Source organism: Rana temporaria, chromosome 4 (genome assembly GCF_905171775.1).
Source record: "Rana temporaria chromosome 4, aRanTem1.1, whole genome shotgun sequence".
In the NCBI taxonomy this organism is placed as follows: Eukaryota; Metazoa; Chordata; class Amphibia; order Anura; family Ranidae; genus Rana; species Rana temporaria.
The window spans coordinates 61,173,591-61,198,288 of record NC_053492.1 but is presented as its reverse complement, the minus strand read 5'-3'; the positions used below and the strand labels follow the sequence as shown (position 1 = coordinate 61,198,288).

The 24,698-nt window shown below is 49.2% G+C and overlaps 1 protein-coding gene across 1 annotated transcript in view; it reads left to right on the top strand.

Moving 5' to 3' along the window:
• Nucleotides 1-24,698, top strand: part of LOC120936253 (adhesion G protein-coupled receptor F4-like) — a 330,798-nt gene that overhangs the window by 152,776 nt on the left and 153,324 nt on the right. The window contains exon 9 of the mRNA XM_040348471.1: nt 6,580-6,807. Within this exon, the coding sequence (XP_040204405.1) occupies nt 6,580-6,807 (228 nt within the window). The remainder of the gene's footprint in view (nt 1-6,579; nt 6,808-24,698) is intronic.

Below are 24,698 nucleotides of genomic sequence, written 5' to 3'. Positions count from 1 at the left end.
GGCGCTCCTTAGACAGACTCCCCACCAAACAGCAATACAGCTTGGGTTCCTCAAAGGTGGGAACCCAGTCACTCACTGGGTTCCCGTCGCTGTTCAGATGCTCCGGGCCAACATGGTCTCGGAACCAGGAACACTTAACAATTTGGATTAGAGTTTAACTACACTCTGATCTCCCTCTAAATTTAACTAGCACCGGTACCATAAAGTACACAGGCGCTACACTATTTTATCCCCAAAAATTTCGTTTTGACTTTACATATACTTTAAACCCCCTGACAGGTATTTATTGCTGCCTTTGTCCCCCATTGCAGATGTTTACCCTCACCTCCTGTTGTGTCTCCAGTACCAGAAGTAAGGCGAATCTCTCTGATGGGTATATAACCAGCAAGACAGCATCTTTATTGTTAGAGTGGGTGTTAGAACATCTGACCTTTGTTGCTGTCCCCGTTGGACAGACTTCCATATTTCCATTAGTGTCACAGAATCAAAAGTGACGTCACTAGGTTTGGTGTCACCCACTGCTGAAAAAATTGGTGTCACACCCCCCCCCCCGCCCTCCACCAACTAAAGTCCCCCCTCAGTACAGACCCCCCTCCACTAACTACAGACCTCCCTCCCGCAGTATAGGTCCCCCTCCATCAGTAAAGATTCCCCTTCTCCTTCAATATAGACCTCCCCCTCAGTAGAGACTACCTTCTGTCAGTATAGACCACCCCCTCACTAAGTACTGACCCCCTCCCTCAGTACAGACCCCTCTCCCTCAGTATAGACCTCCACCCTCAGTGCAGACCCCCATCAGTACATACACACCCCCATCAGTACAGACACCCCAATCAGTGTAGAATCCCTTTCTTAGTGCAGACCCCTCCAACAGTATAGAATCCCACCCTTAGTGCAGACCCCTACAGTTTAGACACCCTCCTTAGTGCAGACTCCCCATTGGTATAGAATCCCCCTTAGTGCAGACCCCCATCAGTATAGAATCCCCCTTAGTGCAGACCCCCATCAGTATAGAATACCCCCTTAGTGCAGACTCCCATCAATATAGACACCGCTCTTTAGAGCAGGCTCCCGCAGTATAGACACCCCCCTTAGTGCAGACCCCCCCCATCAGTATAGAATCCCCATTATTGCAAACCCTCCATCAGTATAGGCACCCATCTCCCCTCCCATAGCGGCCCCCCTGCACATGTCCATCTACTAATCTACTTAGAGTGTACAGACATCAAAACAGTGCGACCGCAGATGTATACACACAGATGTGTGTGTCACTCGGGCTCCTCCTCCTCACTGGATGTAAACAGAGAGGAGGAGGCAGCTTCAGTCCGCTCTACTGGGGACACAGAGTGAGAGAGAGGCACAGATCATCAGGGCAGCGGGCGGTGTCAGCGGTGCTGCTATCCACAGGTGTCACTCTCTGTCGGATGTCACCTGGATTTGGCCGGCACCCCCTACTCCCACCTAGCAACGCCACTGGGTGAAATCATCTTAACACAGGTTATACCTTTTCACCTGCTACCCAACACAAAAAAATTTATTTAATGGCAGCTTTCAGAGGAGAACGAAAGAAAAGGCTAAAGTGTATCAGTGAAATCCAGAAAAAAATGTCACAGACCCTTATTTGAAATTTCATGGTATGCGGCTGAGTCGTGACCTGCGTAGGAGAGAATTATCGGGTGGCATCCAGGGGGACATTCGCAGACATCATCGCTTTCTATCTGCATCGATCTGGAGGCTGTTCCTGCTCCTTCCACGCTACCTGCACTTCAGATCCGGGTGGGCCCCCAAACTCTTTTTCTCTGTTTAGAGTGACGCCTGGGGTCTAGTACTGAAAATCACATACATAGAGAAGTGCATTTGCAATATTTTCCCTAACCGCATCATAAACCCAGCGGAACTTGCTATCCATGTTGTCGCCCTTACTCACAAGGTAGACGCCCTTGCTCAAACTGTACGAAATCTGCAATTGGAGAACCAAACCCTGCAAGACTTAGTTGCTCAGAATCCAAATGTGCTTCGTGTTGCTCCTGAACCTAAAGTCAATCCTCCTGTACCTTTCACTGGTGATCGAAAGACCTACAGAGAATTCTTTAATGCATGTAAATTAATGTTTGAATTACACCCTTGTACCTTCCCCAATGATAGGATTAAGGTCCTTACCCTCATATCCTATTTAAGTGGTGAACCACGTGCTTGGGAAAATACCTATTTAGAAAAAAAGAGGATCCAATCCTAAATTCTTGTCCACAATTTCTGACAACTGTGGTCCAGATTCACAGAGAGCACGGCGCACATTATGCCGCCGTAGAGTAACCACTGTACGCTACGCCAACGCAGCGCAGAGAAGCAAGAATGGAATTCAGCAAGCCAGTGCTCCCAACGCTGCGCCAGAGGGGGGGGGGGGGTTTCGAAGGTGTAGGTGGAAGTGGGCGTGACCCATGCAAATGAGATGCATGGGTCTCCTCTCACATTCCTTGTCTCAAGTCTCTCCTGACGTCAGCCCCGCCCGCCTCTCTTGTGATCTGATACTTTAGCTACAGACGGTGGGCGGGGCTGAGAACGGACGTCAGGAGAGATGTGAGACTTGAGAGGAGAGAGGCAGGCCATGTAGTCACATGAGGGGCATATACAGTTATATACACACATGAAGCTATGAGGTATGAATCTGCATATATTTTAAAAAGCGACATACAGCAGTGGCCACTTAATTATAACGGCATTTATTACCACACAGGTATTTTTATCAGCAGTATGTGACTCCTACACGTGCTCTGTCTGTGCCCGCATTTCTCTGGCTCTTTGCACATTCCACTGTGTTAACTCCACTGTGTGCTGGAATGTGCAAAGCCCAGAGAATTTTCAGCACACAGACAGTACAGTGAAACTCACAGGGCTCTTTGTCAGTTATGGATTCTAATCCCTCCTGACCTTCCAGCAGCCACATGTGTGAATTCCTGTACCCACCCTATTTTTAGTTTATTAAAAATCAGCAGCTACAAAAAGTTTTATTAAACCGACACTCACCTGTCCCACGGTCCATCGATGCGGCCGCCTATAGCTCCACTCATCTCTCCCTCCTCTCTGCCGTCAAATCTACTGTGGGCACCCGGCCATGACAGCTTACGGCTTCATGGCTGAGTGCGCACTGCGTTCTGCCATTGGCCAGCCAATCACCCCCAAGTTATCAGCTCTGCCCGTCAATTGAAAACTTGGCCTCTTCAGTAGCTATCTGCCCCTTAGACGATATAACAGTAATGCACCCACCCCCTTGCAGAGTAGCACGATCATCTGGAGCGTGCGGCAGCGTCTGTCACAATATCATCATCATTGCGCAGGTGCCGTGTTCAGCGGACTCTATTTCCGTCGGCCCGCTTTTGGTTCGTACTGCGTAATTTAACCACTTGCTTGCTGGGCACATATAAGAAAAAAGGGGGGTACCACCCGAAGGTGTTTGGGACTTTAAATGAGAATACCTCTGTGATGTATCTCCATCCTTGTGTCTTGGACTTTATATGAGATTACGTCCATACTATATCTCCATCCCGTATGCGGAAAATTGCAACAAAGGGAATTTGGGACTTTAAATGAAACAGTGGGCTAAATGGGGACAAAGTAATGAAACAAGCCATAGATGAAATGTTCATGTATTGAGAAAATAGAATATTTAGTAAAAACAAATAACTTGTACAAAAGTACAGAACATACATTTCATACATAATACAATAATTGATATAAAAATACATTAAATAAATAACAGTCCGTGACAACATATATAGCCACATAGAGGTTGGGCATAACCACGCAATAGGTGAAGTATAAAATGTAAGTAGATCATAGAAGTACTGGTTGATCAGAATGGGTCCCATAAACGCGTATAGCTACATCTTTGTAAGCCCGACGCGGCGTTTTGTGTATATGAAAAACACTCATCAGGGGCGGATGTAGTGGGATATCTGGAATACAGATTTGATTAGTGATCAAGGTATTAAAATTGGATCCACCAAAAAAGAGGTAGTAAGTCAATTCTGGTTACTTACATAGTATGTCAAAATGGTAATGTAAATACAGTTAAGACCAAACATATGCCCGTCCCAGAGGTGGCAGACCAGCAGGCAAACAGCAGAGCGCATAAAGCATCCCTCCCAGACAGCACAGCGACCATGGGTAAAGTAAAATTCTAGTGTATCCTCATAGTACAGGTAGGTATCTGTAATGAATGAATGAATAGGTCCATAAAACAGTGACCCACATGGTAAGGGGATAAGGGCATAACAAATACATTAAAATTAACAAAGGATACCTGGAATGTGAGTAGGATGGCCACAGCTAGTGACAGCTGTAAGGCCTGCATAGAAAATGGCCACTGGCTGAATAGCTGGGAAGGTGCTTAAATACGTCCAGCAATTGCACCAGACTGCCCCCAACGTCACGTCAGCTGGACAGTGTGGGGGCGGGGCCCTCAATCAGACAGCACAATTGCCTGTACTGAAGAGATGCTACACACACCCACTTGATCAGCTGTGATGGATACTAGCCATACAACAGGGCAACGCCCAATAAGGACATCACTCGGATGGCACATATACCCCCTTCCTGCCCAGGCAAAATTTCAGCTTTCACCACTGCGTTGCTTTAACTGACAATTGCGCGGTCGTGCGACGTGGCTCCCAAACAAAATTGTTGTAATTTTTTTCCCACAAATAGAGCTTTCTTTTGGTGGTATTTGATCATCCCTGTGTTTTTTTTTTTTTACGCTATAACCAAAAAAAGACTGACATTTTTTTAAAAAACACAATGGCCCGGATTCAGAGAGCAATTGCGCCTGCGTAACCATAGTTACGCAGCGCAATTGCTTAGTTGCCCAGGCGTAATGAGTTCTCCTGATTCAGAGAGCTTGTTACGCCGACTGCAGCCTAAGATCTGCGTGGCATAAGGCTCTTATGCCCGCATATCTTAGGCTGCATTCTTGCGATGACCGCTAGGGGGCGTTCCCGTAGTGGTCAGCGTATAGTATGCAAATTGCATACTAACGCCGATTCACTACGGTACGCGAGCCTTGCGTACGGCGTGTTTAGCGTAAGGCTGCCCCTTCTAATAGCAGGGGCAGCCAATGCTAAAGTATACCCGTCGTTCCCGCGTCGCGAAATTTAAATTTTATGTCGTTTGCGTAAGTGATTCGTGAATGCCGCTGGACGCCATTCACGTTCACTTTGAAGCAAATGACGTCCTTGCGACGTCATTTGCCGCAATGCACGTCGGGAAAGTTTCCCGACGGAGCATGCGCTCTGCGCTCGGCGCGGGAGCGCGCCTAATTAGGCGCCCTTACGCAGGGCAATTTTAAACAGCGCACATGCAATTTACGGAGCTACTGCTCCGTGAATCGCGGGTAGCGCAGGAAATTTGCGGGGGCGCAGGGCAAAAACGCTGCCCTGCGCCTCCGTAACAAAGGGGCAAATCTACCTGAATCCGGGCCAATATGTTTTACTTTTTGGATTAATAAATATCCAATTTTTTTTTTTTTTTAAAACATTTTTTTTTCTCAGTTTAGGCTGATACATATTCTTCTACATATTTTTGATAAAAAAAAAAAATCGCAATAAGCTTATAGTGATTGGTTTGCGCAAAAGTTATAGCGCCTACAAAATAGGGGATAGAATTATGAAATTTTTTTTTTATTTTTTTTTTACCCTTGTTGCCTAGGAGAAGCCGCGCATGCGCTCAGCTCACACAAAGCATGCAGGACTGAAGATATTAGAGCTGGAAATTTTTATTCTTGTTGCCTAGGAGATCTGGCATGACAGTGGAACGAATAGTCAGCGGTGAGAACAGGAGGTAGCAGCCACATGACAAGGTCTGGCGGGCCGGATTTGGCCCGTGGGCCTTGTGTTTGCCACCTGTGATCTATGCCGTGAAGAATTAAGGCAGTTCTGAAGGGAAAAGGGGGTCCAACCCAGTTAGGGTTGCCACCTCATCCCTTTAAAAAGGAACACATCTGAATTACACAGATTCTGAGGCTAATTTAATGCAGATAAGGCACCAAGTGAGTTTAATTACCACCTTAATCAGCCACAGAACCTGTGTAATTCAGATGTGTTCCTTTTTAAAGGGATGAGGTGGCAACCCTAAACCCAGTACTAGCAAGGTGTACCTAATAAAGTGGCCGGTGAGTGTATATGTCCTACACCTATAGCAAGGACATTATTCAACTTTGGTCTGAGCTATAAATTTTTTTATCTACAGAAGCCCCTTATCTGCATGGGAAGTTTTTGGTAAAGCTGAACTAACCCTTTAATTACCGCCAGTTTCCTGACCAGTGTACTGGTGATAACTCTTTTTGAATCTGTTGCAGTCATAACGACAGGTTCTTAAAGTGACGGTACTAAGAACTATCTGAATCTGTCACATGTGTCGGAAACCTCAACAAAGCTGTTGCAAGGCTTGCCTGAATTAGGTGCAGGTTGTTGTGAAGGGACCCTACCACCAGAAAGTGTTGTAAATGTTTTACAGAATTCTCTGTTATATCTATTATGGGACATTTGAGGTACAAACCTGACCTGTTTTCTGTTTTGCTATCTACAGGCACCTACGTTTGTATTGTCTATCAGAGGAGCCTTCCCACATCTGCCAGCGTCAGGGTGAATATTGTACCTTTGCCTAGAATAGAAATGATATCGGTTTACACTCCGACACCAGTTATAACAAGCTGTGGTACACAGGCACAAATATTCTGCTGTATACCTACCTCCGATTTCTCTAATTACACAATACAATTCTCAAATGACAACTCGCCCACACATGGTAACACTGGTAAGTAAAATGTCATACTGAAAAAACTGACGTGTTTTCTGTAGTTTAAATGACTATGGTATGTTTCAGCTGTCTGACATCCACTCAAAAACTGAAACATTACTGTATGTTTTGTTTATGTATAATAATACATGGCATGGATAATACTGGCATGTTATTTTTGCTTAACCCTCTGTAGATCTGTTCACATTACAATGCTTTATTATCTCCCTCGGCTTACCCAAAATCACGGCCCATTAATTTTATTGTCCTCCTGCTGATCTGTTTCTGAGCTAAGAATTTTGCCCTGTTGATCAGCATACCTTTATTACCTCCTGATTAGATAATTGAAATGCACCCACCCCCTATCTCTGTCAATATAAATGTAAGCATCCTTTTGGGGGAAGCATTAGCAGGGGGCTCATAGTATCTGGGGCTCTTTCTCTAAGTGGAAGCACTTCTGACTCAGCACTTTAGCGATTGCACAAAGCAATAAACGATTAAATGCTTTGCCGTTTATAATACAGGTATACTTTTTTTTTTTTTTTGGGAGGTTTCACTTTTCCTTCCCTTTCTAAAATGCACTGTCTACCACTCCTGACAGCTGTGTCTTCTATCCTTAAACTGTCTTCCATTCACCCCTCTTCTCCACCCCACACCCTATATATATCACCCTCACTTCTGTCCTCTTCTTATTACTGCACTCACCAACTCATGCTAATTCTAAAGCCAAATGCCCAATGCTCCAAATCGCTGGGGCATGTCCCCTCATATAAATCACATTCCCACATTACCTTCCTCACCCTTCTACTTCTCCTATACTCTGGTGATGTCTCCCCAAACCCTGGCCCTCCTTCATCTAACTGTGCACCCATTACCCTACACCAGGCCCAGACTGGGACACAAAATAGGCCCGGGCATTTTAGACTGAGCAGCCCGGGGGGTAGGGTGACCACGTGTCCCGGACTGCCCGGGATTGTCCCGTAATTGATATCTTTGTCCCTGGTCCCGGCCACCTTGGTTCCGGGACAATACAGTGTCCCGGAATTGCCCCCTTGGCCGATCTGATGCCCCCTAAAAATTGCCACTGCATTGCCGCTGTCCCTCACTGCCCGCTGTGCTAGTTCTGTCCAGCGAGACCACTTGGTTTTCCCCTCAGACACTGCCTGGCTCACTGCCAAAACAACTGGTTGCTAGGTATAGCCCGACTGGCGTCTAACAACCAGTGACGTCACGATTAGGAGGAGAGTGGAGCCCCAGCATTCCGAGCGAGTCGGTGGAGGATTCCGCCTCGCGCCTAAGCTCCGCCCCCAGCTCCGCCCCCGACCCCGCCTCTTCCCTGATGGCTGTTCCTGCGCTGGAAGAAAGGTAAGTGAAATGCTCCCTGCACTGCCCTGACTGAATCATGGTCACTCTGCTCTGTCCCATACACTGCACCCCTCCAGTCATGCTGTACTGTCCTTCACTACTACCCCTCCCAACATACTGCCCTCCCTCCCATCATACTGCCCTTCACTACTACCCCTCCCATCATACTGCCCTTCATTACTACCCCTCCCATCATACTGTCCTTCACTACTACCCCTCCCATCATACTGTCCTTCACTACTACCCCTCCCATCATACTGCCCTTCATTACTACCCCTCCCATCATACTGTCCTTCACTACTACCCCTCCCATCATACTGTCCTTCACTACTACCCCTCCCATCATACTGTCCTTCACTACTACCCCCTCCCATCATCATACTGTCCTTCACTACTACCCCTCCCATCATACTGTCCTTCACTACTACCCCTCCCATCATCATACTGTCCTTCACTACTACCCCTCCCATCATACTGTCCTTCACTACTACCCCTCCCATCATCATACTGTCCTTCACTACTACCCCTCCCATCATACTGTCCTTCACTACTACCCCTCCCATCATACTGTCCTTCACTACTACCCCTCCCATCATACTGTCCTTCACTACTACCCCTCCCATCATACTGTCCTTCACTACTACCCCTCCCATCATACTGTCCTTCACTACTACCCCCTCCCATCATCATACTGTCCTTCACTACTACCCCTCCCATCATACTGTCCTTCACTACTACCCCTCCCATCATCATACTGTCCTTCACTACTACCCCTCCCACCATACTGTCCTTCACTACTACCCCTCCCATCATCATACTGTCCTTCACTACTACCCCTCCCATCATACTGTCCTTCACTACTACCCCCTCCCATCATACTGTCCTTCACTACTACCCCCTCCCATCATACTGTCCTTCACTACTACCCCTCCCATCATCATACTGTCCTTCATTACTACCCCTCCCATCATACTGTCCTTCACTACTACCCCTCCCATCATACTGTCCTTCACTACTGCCCCTCCCATCATCAAACTGTCCTTCACTACTACCCCTCCCATCATACTGTCCTTCACTACTACCCCCTCCCATCATACTGTCCTTCACTACTACCCCTCCCATCATACTGTCCTTCACTACTACCCCTCCCATCATACTGTCCTTCACTACTACCCCTCCCATCATACTATCCTTCACTACTACCCCTCCCATCATACTGCCCTTCACTACTACCCCCTCCCATCATACTGTCCTTCACTACTACCCCCTCCCATCATACTGTCCTTCACTACTACCCCTCCCATCATACTGCCCTTCACTACTACCCCCTCCCATCATACTGTCCTTCACTACTACCCCCTCCCATCATACTGTCCTTCACTACTACCCCCTCCCAACATACTCTCTGCCCTCCACTGCCATCCCTCCTATTATACTGCCACCTCTGCTATAGTACAACCCACAGCAGGAGAGAGGTATGTGTATATCCTATCACTGAGCACCACTGTCCCTCCATCCACCCCACGGTCCCTCGATCCACCCCACGGTCCCTCGATCCACCCCACGGTCCCTCGATCCACCCCACGGTCCCTCGATCCACCCCACGGTCCCCCCCATCCACCCCACGGTCCCTCCATCCACCCCACTGTCCCTCCATCCACTCCACTGTCTCTCTATCCACCCCCTGTCCCTCCATCCATCCCACTGTCCCTCCATCCAACCCACTGTCCCTCCATCCAACCCACTGTCCCCCCATCCACCCCACTGTCCCCCCATCCACCCCACTGTCCCTCTATCCACCCCACTGTCCCTCTATCCACCCCACTGTCCCTCTATCCACCTCACTGTCCCTCTATCCACTTCACTGTCCCTCTATCCACCCCACGGTCCCTCCATCCACCCCACGGTCCCTCCATCCACCCCACGGTCCCTCCATTCACCCCACGGTCCCTCCATTCACCCCACGGTCCCTCCATTCACCCCACGGTCCCTCCATTCACCCCACGGTCCCTCCATTCACCCCACGGTCCCTCCATTCACCCCACTGTCCCTTTATCCCTCTGTCCCTCCATCCACTCCACGGTCCCTCCATCCACTCCACGGTCCCTCCATCCACCCCACTGTCCCTCCATCCACCCCACGGTCCCTCCATCCACCCCACGGTCCCTCCATCCACCCCACGGTCCCTCCATCCACCCCACGGTCCCTCCATCCACCCAACGGTCCCTCCATCCACCCCACGGTCCCTCCATCCACCCCACGGTCCCTCCATCCACCCCACGGTCCCCCCATCCACCCCACGGTCCCCCCATCCACCCCACGGTCCCTCCATCCACCCCACGGTCCCTCCATCCACCCCACTGTCCCTCCATCCACTCCACTGTCTCTCTATCCACCCCCTGTCCCTCCATCCATCCCACTGTCCCTCCATCCAACCCACTGTCCCCCCATCCACCCCACTGTCCCTCTATCCACCCCACTGTCCCTCTATCCACCTCACTGTCCCTCTATCCACTTCACTGTCCCTCTATCCACTTCACTGTCCCTCTATCCACTTCACTGTCCCTCTATCCACCCCACGGTCCCTCTATCCACCCCACGGTCCCTCCATCCACCCCACGGTCCCTCTATCCACCCCACGGTCCCTCCATCCACCCCACTGTCCCTCCATCCCCCCCACGGTCCCTCCATCCACCCCACGGTCCCTCCATCCACCCCACGGTCCCCCCATCCAACCCACTGTCCCTCTATCCACCCCACTGTCCCTCTATCCACCTCACTGTCCCTCTATCCACTTCACTGTCCCTCTATCCACCTCACTGTCCCTCTATCCACTTCACTGTCCCTCTATCCACCCCACGGTCCCTCTATCCACCCCACTGTCCCTCCATCCCCCCACTGTCCCTCCATCCCCCCCACTGTCCCTCCATCCCCCCCACGGTCCCTCCATCCACCCCACGGTCCCTCCATCCACCCCACTGTCCCTCCATCCACCCCACTGTCCCTCCATCCACCCCACTGTCCCTCCATCCACCCCACTGTCCCTTTATCCCTCTGTCTCTCTATCCCCCCCCACTGTCCCCCTGTCCCTCCATCCCCCCCACTGTCCCCCTGTCCCTCCATCCCACTGTCCCCCTGTCCCTCCATCCCACTGTCCCCCTGTCCCTCCATCCACCCCACTGTCCCTCTATCCACCCCACTGTCCTTCTATCCCTACATCCACCCCACGGTCCCTCCGTCCACCCCACGGTCCCTCCGTCCACCCCACTGTCCCTCCGTCCACCCCACTGTCCCTCCGTCCACCCCACTGTCCCTCCGTCCACCCCACTGTCCTTCTATCCCTCTGTCCACCCCACTGTCCCTCTGTCCACCCCACTGTCCCTTTGTCCACCCCACTGTGCTTCTATCCCTACATCCACCCCACTGTCCCTCCGTCCACCCCACTGTCCCTTCGTCCACCCCACTGTCCCTCTGTCTACACTAACTGTCCCTTTATCCATCCCACTGCCACACTGTCCCCCTATCCACCCTACTATGTACATATTACCCCCCACCATACACTCTGCATTCCCTATTTAACATTACCACATTCTGCACTATATTAGTCATCCCAGACTCTCTTTAATAACACCCCCTTTAAGCGCAATTTAAGACCTGTCCACTGTTCCCCACAACGCGCTTTGTGCAACATATTGTTCTTCTTGATGCCTAGGGCCCACTTTTGATCTTCCACACGGGCCCACTGATTTCATACGCCCCTGCCCCAAAATTTGTAATTTTTTTCTCAAAAAAAATCACCTTTTTTGGGGGGGGGGGGGGATGTGGCAGTTTGGAGATGTGGCAGTTTGGAGATGTGGTCACCCTACCGGGGGGGTGCAGCGGGGGTTAATGATGGTTAATAACTGGTCCTGCGGGCAGCAAGGGGAGGGTAGAAATCGCCCTGATCATCTATATCTGGCGCTGTGTTGGTGGCGGGGGGTGGGGAATCTCTGCTATCATGTGTTTACCAGTTTGGGCGTCCCCTCTTGGCCTGCAACCCCTTGGTACAAGGCCATCTTAATAGCATCATGGGCCCCTGGGCAAAGTAATGCGCTGGGGCCCCTACAAACCTTCCCCAATTTGGTTATCCACCTCAAAAAATATACAAGTAACATTGCACACGAAAATCTTAATCTCAAATCAAAAAAATATATTGTCTTATAGACACTTTTCGCAACACAGATAGTAGTACCCTAAACATAAGAGAAGATAACTGCCTTATTAAGTGTGTGTACACAAACTTCTTGAGCACAACATCCTTCTTCCTCAAAAGATAGACACATGTATAGAGACTGCGACATTGCGGCAGATAAATCAGACACTAAGTGACAACTTTTGGGGACCAGTGACACCAATACAGTGATTAGTGCTAAAAACATTGCACTGTCACTGTACTAATGATACCCAAGGGCTTAACTGTGTGCCTAGCCTGTGCTTGGTTACTATGGGGAGGTGCTTTTACTAGGGGAAGGCATTGATCCATGTTACTGTTTTGTGGGAACACAGGATCAATACCTTCCCTACTGACAGAACGGCAGTCTGTCTTGACGTTCTGCTATTGTCCTGAGTGATCACAGGTGTCGGCGGACATATATATATATATATATACATATACACACACACACACACACACACACACACACTATACGGTTGGCAAGTGGTTAAAAAAGAAAGCACAGCATGTTGTAATGCAGCAGCTTGGGTGAATTGCTGACAAGGCAGCAGCTGGGGGGGTGTATACATGCTGGAGCCACAATGCTTTGATTCGTGACTGTGTGCAGCAAGAATTATATCACCAGTTGCATTTGGTGGGCACTACTGCTTACCAAATGCAACCAAATCAAATAAGAGTCTGTGCTGCAACTTTCCAATGCACATAGTTGTGGTGGGGGTGATGCAGCTTTTAGTGGGTTAAAATAGGTGGTGAGGAAGCAACATATCACCTCTTCACCGCCCATCTAATACCTCTGAAAAGCAAGCCATGTGCACAGTGTCAGTGCGTCCATAGAGGATGCAGGAGTGCCACCCTCTCTCTCCCATCAATCACCAGTAGATAGGTTCATGCATGAACCTATCTATTGTCGCCACTGCCGCCCCCTATTCATGTGTCTGGTCCCTTGTCGGGCACCGGGCATCTGAATTATAGCGGTGGGGGTGTTTTGGAAGTGCCTGATTAGAGCCATGGGCTCTAATAGGCATCCTGATTAAAGCCATAGGCTCTAATAGGCTTACGAATTGGTAAACAGTGGGTGCAATACTGTGCGTACACAGTGTTGTGTTAGGGAAGTGAATAAATTTGCTTCCCTAACACTGACCCGCCTCTCAGCCAATCAGGTGCACCGGGTCTGGTTACCTGTCACCTGATTGGCTGAAGCGATAGGTGCTGGGATTGGACGCCTATCAGGTGTCCAATCATACCAGAAGAGGACGGGAGATAACATCGAGGACTCAGAGGGAGCGTGGACCACGCCGTGACCCGAGACAGGCAGGTGGGCACACTGGTGGCAATTGATGGGGCAAACTGGTGGCAATTAACGGGGCACACTGGTGGCAATTGATGGTTACAGTAGCTGCATTTGATGGCACAGTGGTGGCAATTTATGGGTACAGTGGCTGCGTTTGCCTGACACAGTGGCTGCATTTGATGGTACAGTGGCTGCGTTTGATGGCACAGTGGCTGCATTTGATGGTACAGTGGCTGCGTTTGATGGCACAGTGGCTGCGTTTGATGGCACAGTGGCTGCATTTGATGGCACAGTGGCTGCATTTTATGGGCACAGTGGCTGCATTTGATGTTTGTTTTTTCAGTTTGTTTGCGCCCCCCAAAAATTTTGAGCATCAGCCGCCACTGCAGTGCAGCAGTTTTATACAGTAAGGCCCAGATTCTCATACAATTACGTTGCTCCTGGGCAGCGTAACGTATGTGTTTTACGTTACACCACCGCAGTTTTACAGCGTTAGTGCCTGATTCTTAGAACACTTACCTGTAAACTTGCGGCGGTGTATCGTAAAAGCCCTCGGCGCAAGCCCGCCCAATTCAAATGGGGCGGGCACCATTTAAATTAGGCACATTACCGCGCCGAGCATACTGCGCATGCGCCGTCGGGTAAATTACCCGACGTGCATTGCGCTAAATGACGTCGCACCGACGTAATTTGCTTAGGCGTTAACGTAAATGGCGTCCAGCGCCATTCACGGACGTTTTACGCAAACGACGTAGATTTTGAAAATTTCGATGCGGGAACGACGGCCATAGTTAACATTGGCTGCGCCTCATTACGTTACGCGTCGCAAAGGCTACTGAAATGTCGTAAATTCTCTGCGTCGAGCGCGCGTACGTTCGGGAATCGTCGTAATTTGCTAATTTACATAAGCGACAGGGAAAACGACATCGGCGACACCTAGCGGCGGGAAAAAAAAATGCATTTAAGATCTGACAGCGTAAGAGCCTTACGCCTGTCAGATCTAATGGGTATCTATGCGTAACTGATTCTAATGCCGCATACACACCATCACTTTATGTGATGAAAAAAAAACGACATTTTCTGTGAAGTAAAAAACGACGTTTTTGAAACTTCAATTTTCAAAGACGAAGTTGCATACACACCATCGTTTTCTCACAATGTTCTAGCAAAGCGAGGTTACGTTCCACCACGTTTTTCCATTGAAGCTCGCTTCATAAGTAGCTTCTGGGCATGTGCGGATGAAAAAACGTCGTTTTAAACGACGTTTTTGCTACACACGGTCAATTTCTGTGAAGTAAAAGTTGACGTTTTGAAAAACGACACATAAAATTGAAGCATGCTTCAATTTTTTTTGGTCGTTTTTTAGAAGACATAAAACGACGTTTTCCCCCACACACGGTCAATTAAAGTGACGTTTTTAAAAACGTCATTTTTTTTCATCACATAAAACGACCGTGTGTACACGGCATTAGAATCAGTCGCATAGATACCCGGGGCCAGATTAGGACTTACGACGGCGCAAATGGTGTTGCGCCGTCGTAACGCCTTTGAGAATCTGGGCCTAAGAGACTAATGCCGCGTACACACGGTCGTTTTATGCGATGTAAAAAAACGACGTTTTCTGTGAAGTAAAAAACGACGTTTTTGAAACTTCAATTTTCAAAAACGACGTTGCCTACACACCATCGTTTTTTCACAATGCTCTAGCAAAGCGAGGTTATGTTCACCACGTTTTTTCCATTGAAGCTCGCTTCATAACTAGCTTCTGGGCATGCGCGGGTTCAAAAACGTCGTTTGAAACGTCGTTTTTTGCTACACACGGTCAATTTCTGTGAAGTAAAAAACGACGTTTTGAAAAACGACACATAAAATTGAAGCATGCTTGAATTTTTTTTGGTAGTTTTTCAGAAGACATAAAACGACGTTTTCTCCCACACACGATCAATTAAATTGACGTTTTTAAAAACGTTGTTTTTTTACATCGCATAAAACGACCGTGTGTACGCGGCATAAGTGCCGGTTCACACTTTTGCGCTCTGCATTCGCAAAAAATTCTGTGCAGATTCCGCACCACATCCAAATCACACCCTGTTAATGCGAACCGCTGCAGGTGTGTATGTTAAGGTAACGACACACTGAAATCAGTTCGCAAAAAGCAGTGTGATTTGCAGAATTGATTTAGGGGTGGCCAAAAAATAAGGGTCTTGCAACACTTTGGTGCAGATTTGGAGCGATTTTTAGCCATACTTAATGAATGGTTTAATTTGCACTGCTGAAAAATCACTTGTGATTTGAACAGGAATGCAGTGCGATTACTGTTCAAACTCGCATGCAGTTCCCGCACCGCATAGTGTGAACCGCCTCAGAGCAGCAGAGAGGGACATTAGTTGATGTTGAAGGGGGTGTCACTCTGGACAGTGGACTTACCGATTTTTCGGCCTCTAGTCTCCTCCAATTGCATTTTTCATGCTGCAGCTGCACACACACCTTGCACCATGCTGTGTGCACATGAGGGGGTGGGGTTTGCTATAATGGCTGGGCACAGCAGGAAATCAGGGATTGGTCAGTTTACATGGGTCTTCAGCACTCTGAGGTCCTGTTCACTCTGAATCCCTGTGTGATAATATGAGTGAGACCTGAAGTAATGGCACAGGCAGATACCAAGGCAGCACTTTCACAGTTAACTGGGGAGTCCCAACCTGCTGCCTTGTGGAGACCGTGGAGGTGGAGCTTCTGCTGAGTGCTGACATTCATCTCTCAGACTCAGGGAAGACAGAGGTGAAGGACAGAGGAGAGAGACAAGTGACAGCTGCCAGCCCCACTTCCCCACAGGCAGAACCACATTAAAAGCAGCCGCCCGACTGACTCCCGAACCAGGCAGCCCAGCGCTCCACTGCAGAGACCAGACCACACTGCTGTGCTCTGTCTTTTCAGCTCTGCTACATCCTGCAGGGTTGTGACAGAATCGGGCCCTAGGGCCACTTGGGGCCCCTGGGCTGTGCCCACCCAATAAGACAGCCCTGCCTTGGTACACCCCTGGGGAGATGTGACATGCGGCCCGCCGAGGGCCATTCGCAGCCCACCGGGCATATGCCCGGTATGCCCTATGGCCAGTCCGGGCCTGCCCTACACCCTCTGGATGCAGTCGCAATCCACACAATCTAGTTCCCATTTCCCTTCTTCCCAAGACCAGACTCCCTTTCTCTTGCGCCCTTTGGAATGCTCGCTCCGTCTGTAACAAACTCACCCCCCTCCATGATCTCTTTATCACTAACTCATTTAATCTACTCACCATTACTGAAACCTGGCTTCAAGAATCAGACACTGCGTCTTCTGCTGCTCTATCCCACGGTGGTCTTCTTTGGACTCACTCCCCCAGAACCAGCGGATACAAAAGGAGGCGGTGTTGGAATCCTATTGGCCCCACATAGCACCTTTCAGGTACTTCAGCCACCTCCCTCTCTGTCACTCTCCTCATTTGAGGCACATTGCATTCGTCTCTTCTCCCCAGTTTCTCTAAGGATAGCTGTCATCTACCGCCCCCCGGGTCCAGTATCCTCCTTTCTTGATGACTTCTCTGCCTGGCTACCCTACTTTCTTTATCGTTACATCACGGGACACAGAGCGGCATTCATTACTATATGGGTTATATGGAGTACCTTCAGGTGTAGACACTGGCAATCTTCAAACAGGAAATGCCCCTCCCTATATAACCCCCTCCCATAGGAGGAGTACCTCAGTTTTTACGCCAGTGTCTTAGGTGTTAGTCATGGTTTAGCTTGCCTCCGCATCCTTGGGATTAGGTGAGCTAACCGGTTCTGTCCAAAAAAGCCTCAGCGCTAAAGTGGTCAGTAACCGGACCCCAAACCCTTGGGGTATAGCCCATAATGCTTTCTTTTTAAGAGAGCTGGACCCTGGGCCCAGAACTTAGAAAACCTTTGGGCGCCTAATGTTTTCTGTTTGCCAGGGTGCTGTATGGGTCCAGGACAGTGGATCCTTCATGGAAGAAGAAGGTTCCCAGGGCCTGAAGGTCTAGACATCCCCACGGAGATGGGGGAAGATTGGGCCTCTTGCTTGGCAAAGTCCTGCGGCATGGAGCAGGTAAGTAAGGGGAAAACTTGCGGAACTTGGCTCTTAGCAAGTTTTTTCTGGGAGGTCACAGGGGACATGCCTAAGGTTATGCATTGCATCTGGCAAACCAGTCACATATCATGAAGATAGGATGGCTCTATATGTTATTATTCCCCATAAAAAGTGACCTCCCTGGTAGTGTTGGAAAAGCTGTGAGTGGGGCCTTTTGTGTACAAAGTGTATGTGTGTGTCAGAGAGCTGTGCTTACCTGCAAGCCTCCAGGCGATGCTCCATCCAGTCTTCTTCCTCATGCCTGCAAGGCAGGCAAAACGCTGACCTCCTCGTGTGTTCCAGGCTGCGGCTGCAGGAACAGAGAGGCCCTTCCTCCCAACCCCCCCCCCCCCCTGTCGGCGCGCGGCGCGCGTTCACGTGTTATAGGCGCATTTGGCGCCGTTTTAGCTGGGGGGAAGGGCGGGTCAGTGGTTTAAGGAAGGGGCGGCCCTTCCTTAGATGCCACAGCTCATTCAATACTTTGGTTTGAGGGAGGAAAGACTGGAGTGAAGCACGGGGCGCCGAGGACACACAGTGGCCAGAAAGAATACTACAGTCTTCAGAAGATTGTGGTTTAGCCTAGGAATAGGCTGTTTTCTTTTCCATCTCATAGTCTTTTCTCTGGCAATACTACTCAGGGGGATAGAATGTTTTTTCTTGCCTAGATTTGAAAAAAAAAAAAAAAAAAAAAAGTGTCATCTAGGGTAGAGGAAACATTTTTTATCCCCCAAACAGGTGTTTGGGCATTTAACTATTTATAAGTCCCAGGTACCAATAAGTAGCAGGTGTACCTCGGTATTGTACCATGGCATCAAAGAACAAGTCAGAGGGTACAAAAGGTGGGGATTCCCCCACAGAGTCTGAGGTCTCGGACAGAGCTATGCCGCTGCTTTCCCCACAGGGAGCCTTTGGGCCATCGGGATCTGGGGCTGGAGCTGACGCGAGTCAACCCAACCCTAAGATGGTCACGGAGGAGGTGTTACTCACCTCTTTAAATGAGATGCAGAAAAGCATGGGAAAGATGATAGCCGCAGCTATGCGGGGTAGTAAGCGGAATAGATCTCCGTCACCCGTGCGCGGACCCTCGGAAGAGGAGGTCCTTTCCTCTGGGGAATTGGACGACCTCTTGGACAAGGACCAAGTAGGTTCAGGGATCGAAGATCCGGATACAGAGGAGTCTGGGGCAGTCTCCCTGAGGGAGAGCTGGTGGATTCAAGGCTTGACGGACTTGGTCCATAAGGCATTCAACCTGCCTGTACCAGATCTCCAGGTATCGACAGTTTCTGCTTTGGGCTCACTGAGGGCGCCTCAAAGCAATGCTGTGTTTCCGATCCATCCTCTATTGGAGGGAGTCTTGTTCCAAGATTGGAACAAGCCAGACAAAGTTTTCTTACCACCTAAAAAAATTTCTGTCTTATATCCTATGGAAGAAAAATTTTCCAAGAGATGGGCTTCTCCTGCAGTAGACGCAGCCATCTCATGTGTTAACAAGTCGTTAACATGCCCTGTAGAAAACATACAGGTTTTCAAAGATCCAGTTGATAAGCGCTTGGAAGCACTACTTAAGAACTCCTTCACTTCTGCAGGGGCAGTAGTACAGCCAGCCGTGGCTGCGATTGGGGTCGCTCAAGCTTTATCGGATCAATTTAAGCAAATGCTTGAACTTATTCCTGCCGAGCAGGCAGAAGAATTTTCGGATGTCCCTAAAGCCATATGTTTTACGGTAGACGCAATCAAGGATTCTATCCAGCAAGCGTCACGTTTATCGTTATCCCTTATCCATATGAGAAGACTCTTATGGTTAAAAAGCTGGGAGGCTGAGCCCCCATGCAAGAAGCTCCTGGTAGGGTTCCCCTTCCATGGAGGACGGCTCTTCGGAGAGGACTTGGATAAATACATTCAGACCATTTCAAGCGGCAAGAGTACTCTCTTGCCAACTAAGAAGAAGTTTCAGGGGCCTGCGTTTAAACGACAGCATTCCCCGGGGCAGGGGCCCTCTAATGCCAAGCAGTATCGACGGCCTCCTGCAAGAGCAAACTTCGGCTTCAACAGCAGATCACAAGGACAGGCTGTTAGAGGCAAGAGGCAGTGGTTTCGCAAACCCGCAAAACCAGCCCCCAAGTCTACCTTATGAAGGGGCGCCCCCACCCACGAAGGTGGGGGGAAGGCTGCGACTCTTTTCGGAGATTTGGGAAGCCAGCATTCCCGACGAGTGGGTACGGTCTTCCGTGGCCACAGGCTACAAACTAGAGTTCCTAAGGTTTCCTCCTCCTCATTTCCAGGAGTCGAGGATTCCAAACGATCTGGAGAAAGGAGCCGCATTAAGATCGGCTTTAGATCATCTACTTTCCCAGGAAGTAATAGTAGAGGTACCAGTCCTGGAACAGGGGCTGGGTTTCTACTCCAACCTATTCATCATCCCAAAGTCCAATGGAGATGTCAGGCCAATTTTGGACCTAAAGATGGTAAATGCATACTTAAAAGTCCGCTCATTTCGGATGGAATCCGTGCGGTCAGCAGCTGCCACACTCCAAAAGGACGACTTCATGGCGTCCATAGACATAAAGGATGCCTACCTTCATGTTCCAATTTATCAGCCACATCAAAGATATCTACGCTTTATAGTGGCTTCGCGTCATTTCCAATTCGTGGCGCTTCCCTTCGGGTTGGCTACGGCCCCCCGGGTGTTCACGAAGGTCCTAGCTCCAATCCTAGCCAAGCTAAGGATCCAAGGGGTCACGATCCTAGCATACCTGGACGACCTCCTAGTCATAGACCACTCGTCTCCCGGCTTGGAGCGAGCAGTGGCCCTCACGGTCCAATACCTCGAGAGGTTCGGCTGGGTCCTAAATCGAGAAAAGTCAGCATTCCAGCCCACAAGGCAGTTGGAATATCTTGGCATGAGATTAGACACAGAACAACAAAGGGTGTTCCTACCTCTGAGGAAGGTCAAAGCCATCAAGGAATTAATCCTACTGGTTCTAAGCAAGAAAGAACCGACTATTCGCCTATGTATGAGACTACTAGGCAAGATGGTGGCCACATTCGAGGCGGTACCATACGCCCAGAGCCACACTCGCATCCTGCAGGCAGCCATCCTGTCAGCATGGAGCAGAAGGCCACAGGCCTTGGATATCCCGTTGCCACTCTCATCAAGAGTCCGGCAAAGTCTGTGTTGGTGGTTAGACCCTCAGAATCTACTGAAGGGAAAGTCTTTCAGCCCAGTGGCTTGGAAGATAGTGACCACAGACGCCAGCCTGACGGGCTGGGGAGCAATTGTGGATGGTTGCACTCGCCAAGGTACTTGGGCAAAGCCAGAGAAGCTGTTACCCATCAACATCTTGGAGCTCAGAGCTGTTCGACTAGCCCTCAGGGCTTGGACGTCGAAATTGCAGGGGTTCCCGGTGAGAATTCAATCAGACAATGCCACGGCCGTGGCATACATAAATCACCAAGGGGGAACCAGGAGTCAGGCCGCTCAGAGAGAAGTGAGCTTGATTCTCCTATGGGCAGAGGCTCATGTGCCCTGCATATCGGCAATATTCATTCCCGGAGTGGACAACTTTCAGGCGGACTTCTTAAGCCGCCAGACTCTATGGCCGGGGGAATGGTCTCTGCATCCACAAGTCTTTTAAGCACTCTGCCAAAGATGGGGAGTGCCGGACGTGGATATCATGGCATCGAGACTCAACAAGAAGCTAGACAGGTTCATGTCCCGCTCAAGGGATCCGATGGCCTGCGGAACCGATGCTCTGGTTTGCCCTTGGCATCAGTTCAAACTTCTTTATGCGTTTCCCCCGCTCCAGTTACTACCCCGCCTGCTGCGCAGGATCAGGGTGGAGCACATACCAGTCATCCTGGTAGCTCCAGCATGGCCCAGAAGGGCATGGTACTCACTAATCCTAAGGATGGTAGTGGGAAACCCTTGGACTCTGCCTCTAAGGCCAGACCTGCTATCGCAAGGTCCGATCCTCCACCCTGCCTTACGGCATCTAAATTTGACGGCCTGGAAGCTGAATCCTTGATTCTCAGGGGTAGAGGTCTGTCTCAGAAAGTAATCTCTACCCTAATCAGAGCCAGGAAACCGGTCTCTAGGGTGATTTATCACAGGGTCTGGAAGGCCTATGTAGGCTGGTGCGAGTCCAAGCTATGGCTTCCTCGCAAGTTCACCATAGATAGAGTTTTGAGTTTTCTCCAGCTAGGAGTGGATAAAGGATTGGCATTAAGCACAATCAAAGGACAGATTTCTGCCCTGTCAGTGTGGTTTCAGCGGCCGCTGGCCACCCACTCGCTGGTTAAGACCTTCCTTCAAGGGGTCTTACGTATTAAACCTCCAGTTAAATCCCCGCTTTGTCCGTGGGATTTAAATCTTGTTCTGTCAAGTTTACAGAAACAACCGTTTGAGCCGTTGGCTGAAATTCCTTTGGTTCTACTGACAAGGAAGTTAGTATTTTTGGTTGCCATAGTTTCCGCAAGAAGAGTTTCGGAACTGGCAGCCTTATCCTGTAAGGAACCATATCTTATTTTTCATAAGGACAAGGTCGTTCTCCGCCCTCATCCTTCCTTCCTACCGAAGGTCATATCCAGTTTTCATTTGAACCAGGATTTGGTATTACCATCCTTCTTCCCTAAACCTACTTCCAGAAAGGAAGGGTTGCTGCATACCTTGGATATTGTCAGGGCCATGAAGGCCTATCTTAAAGCTACAGAGAAAATCCGGAAAACAGATGTGCTGTTTATTCTACCGGATGGGCCCAAGAAGGGGCAGGCAGCTGCAAAGTCCACCATTTCTAGGTGGATTAAGCAATTAATCACTCAGGCCTACGGCTTGAAAGGGTTGCCTCCTCCAGTATCATTAAAGGCTCATTCTACTAGAGCCATGGGCGCCTCCTGGGCAGCACACCACCAGATCTCTATCGCTCAAGTTTGCAAGGCGGCAACCTGGTCTTCTGTCCACACATTTACAAAATTCTACAAGTTGGACGTAAGAAGGAATACTGATACTGCCTTCGGGCAGGCAGTGCTGCAAGCTGCAGTTTGAGACCCTCGGATTCCGGGGGCTCCTCTTTTTTGAGTTAAATTTGAAATTTAAGATTATTTTTCTCAACTAAGTTGGATTTATTATGATTTGAGTATATCTCTAAATTAAATCCTTTTGTCTTGGAGATGTTCTCCCTCCCCTCATTGTAAGCATTGCTTTGGGACATCCCATATAGTAATGAATGCCGCTCTGTGTCCCGTGATGTAACGATAAAGAAAAAGAGATTTTTAATACAGCTTACCTGTAAAATCTTTTTCTTGGAGTACATCACGGGACACAGAGCTCCCACCCCTCTTTTTTGAGGACCATTTTGGGAGGCATACTGCTTGCTACAAAACTGAGGTACTCCTCCTATGGGAGGGGGTTATATAGGGAGGGGCATTTCCTGTTTGAAGATTGCCAGTGTCTACACCTGAAGGTACTCCATATAACCCATATAGTAATGAATGCCGCTCTGTGTCCCGTGATGTACTCCAAGAAAAAGATTTTACAGGTAAGCTGTATTAAAAATCTCTTTTTCTCTCTTCTGAAATCCCCACAATTATTCTTGGCGACTTCAACATCCCTACTAATGCTAACACTCCTACAACTTCCAAACTTCTCAGTCTAACCTCCTCTTTTGACCTGAAGCAATGGATGCATGCTCCTACTCACTCTGAAGGCAATACTCTTGACCTTGTCTTTTCCCACCTATGCACTCCGTGCAACCTCTCCAATTATCCTTACCCCCTCTCTGATCACTACCTTATTAATTTCACTCTCTCCCTCTCCTCTCCCTCCAAATGCCTAACAGTCACTCGTAGAAACCTTTATCATATCAACCCTTCTCTTCTATACTCTGCGACTGACCACCTCTATGACAAAATCGCACCCTTGTCCTGCACCCAACTATCCACTTCTGTCTACAACACTTCACTTCTAGCATCACTGGACAGACTGGCCCCTCTCACTACACGCAGAATAAGGCCCCGTCCCCTTCAACCCTGGCAAACAGATGATACTAGAAGTCTGAAAAAACACAGCCGTGCTCTCGAGCGCCTGTGGCGCAAGACTAAGTCCCAGGAAGACTTCGCCCAGCATAAATCTGCCCTCCAAATATACAATTCCTGCCTCCTCACTGCCAAGCAGATCTATTTCATCACCCTCATTAAAAACTTAGCATCCCGTCCCTGTCAACTCTTCTCTACCTTCAACTCTCTCCTTCGTCCTCCATTGCCTCCACCCACTAACTCACTCACCGCCCAGGAGATCGCCAATCACTTAAAGCGGAAGATTGATACAATACGCGACAAGTTCTCTACTGTTCAGATACCCTCCATGCCTCATGCCTACAGGTACAGTCATTACTTCCCTTTTTCAACCCCACCACTATAGACAAGGTCGCTAAATTACTTGTCAACGTCCATCTTACCACCTGTGCTCTGGATCCTGTTCCCTCGCAAATGCTACGTTCACCCTCTGGCTCGATTCTACACTCTCTAACCCACATCTTCAATCTCTCCCTCTCTTCTGGCATCTTCCCTAACTCTTGGAAACATGCACTAGTCAGCCCCATACTTAAAAAGCCCCCACTGGACCCATCCAATCTTGACGACCTACGCCCCATCTCCTTGCTCCCCTTTTTATAAAAACTCCTTGAACGTCTAGTCTACAACCAACTGAGCGTCCACCTTGCTCATAATAACCTCCATGATCCCCTTCAGTCTGGATTTCGTCCTCAACATTCCACAGAAACTGCTCTCCTAAAACTAACAAACGATATACTAACAGCCAAAACTAAGGGACACTATTCTGTGCTCCTACTCCTGGACCTCTCTGCCACCTTCGATACGGTTGACCACCCTCTCCTCCTCAAAAAACTCCACAATTTTGGTCTC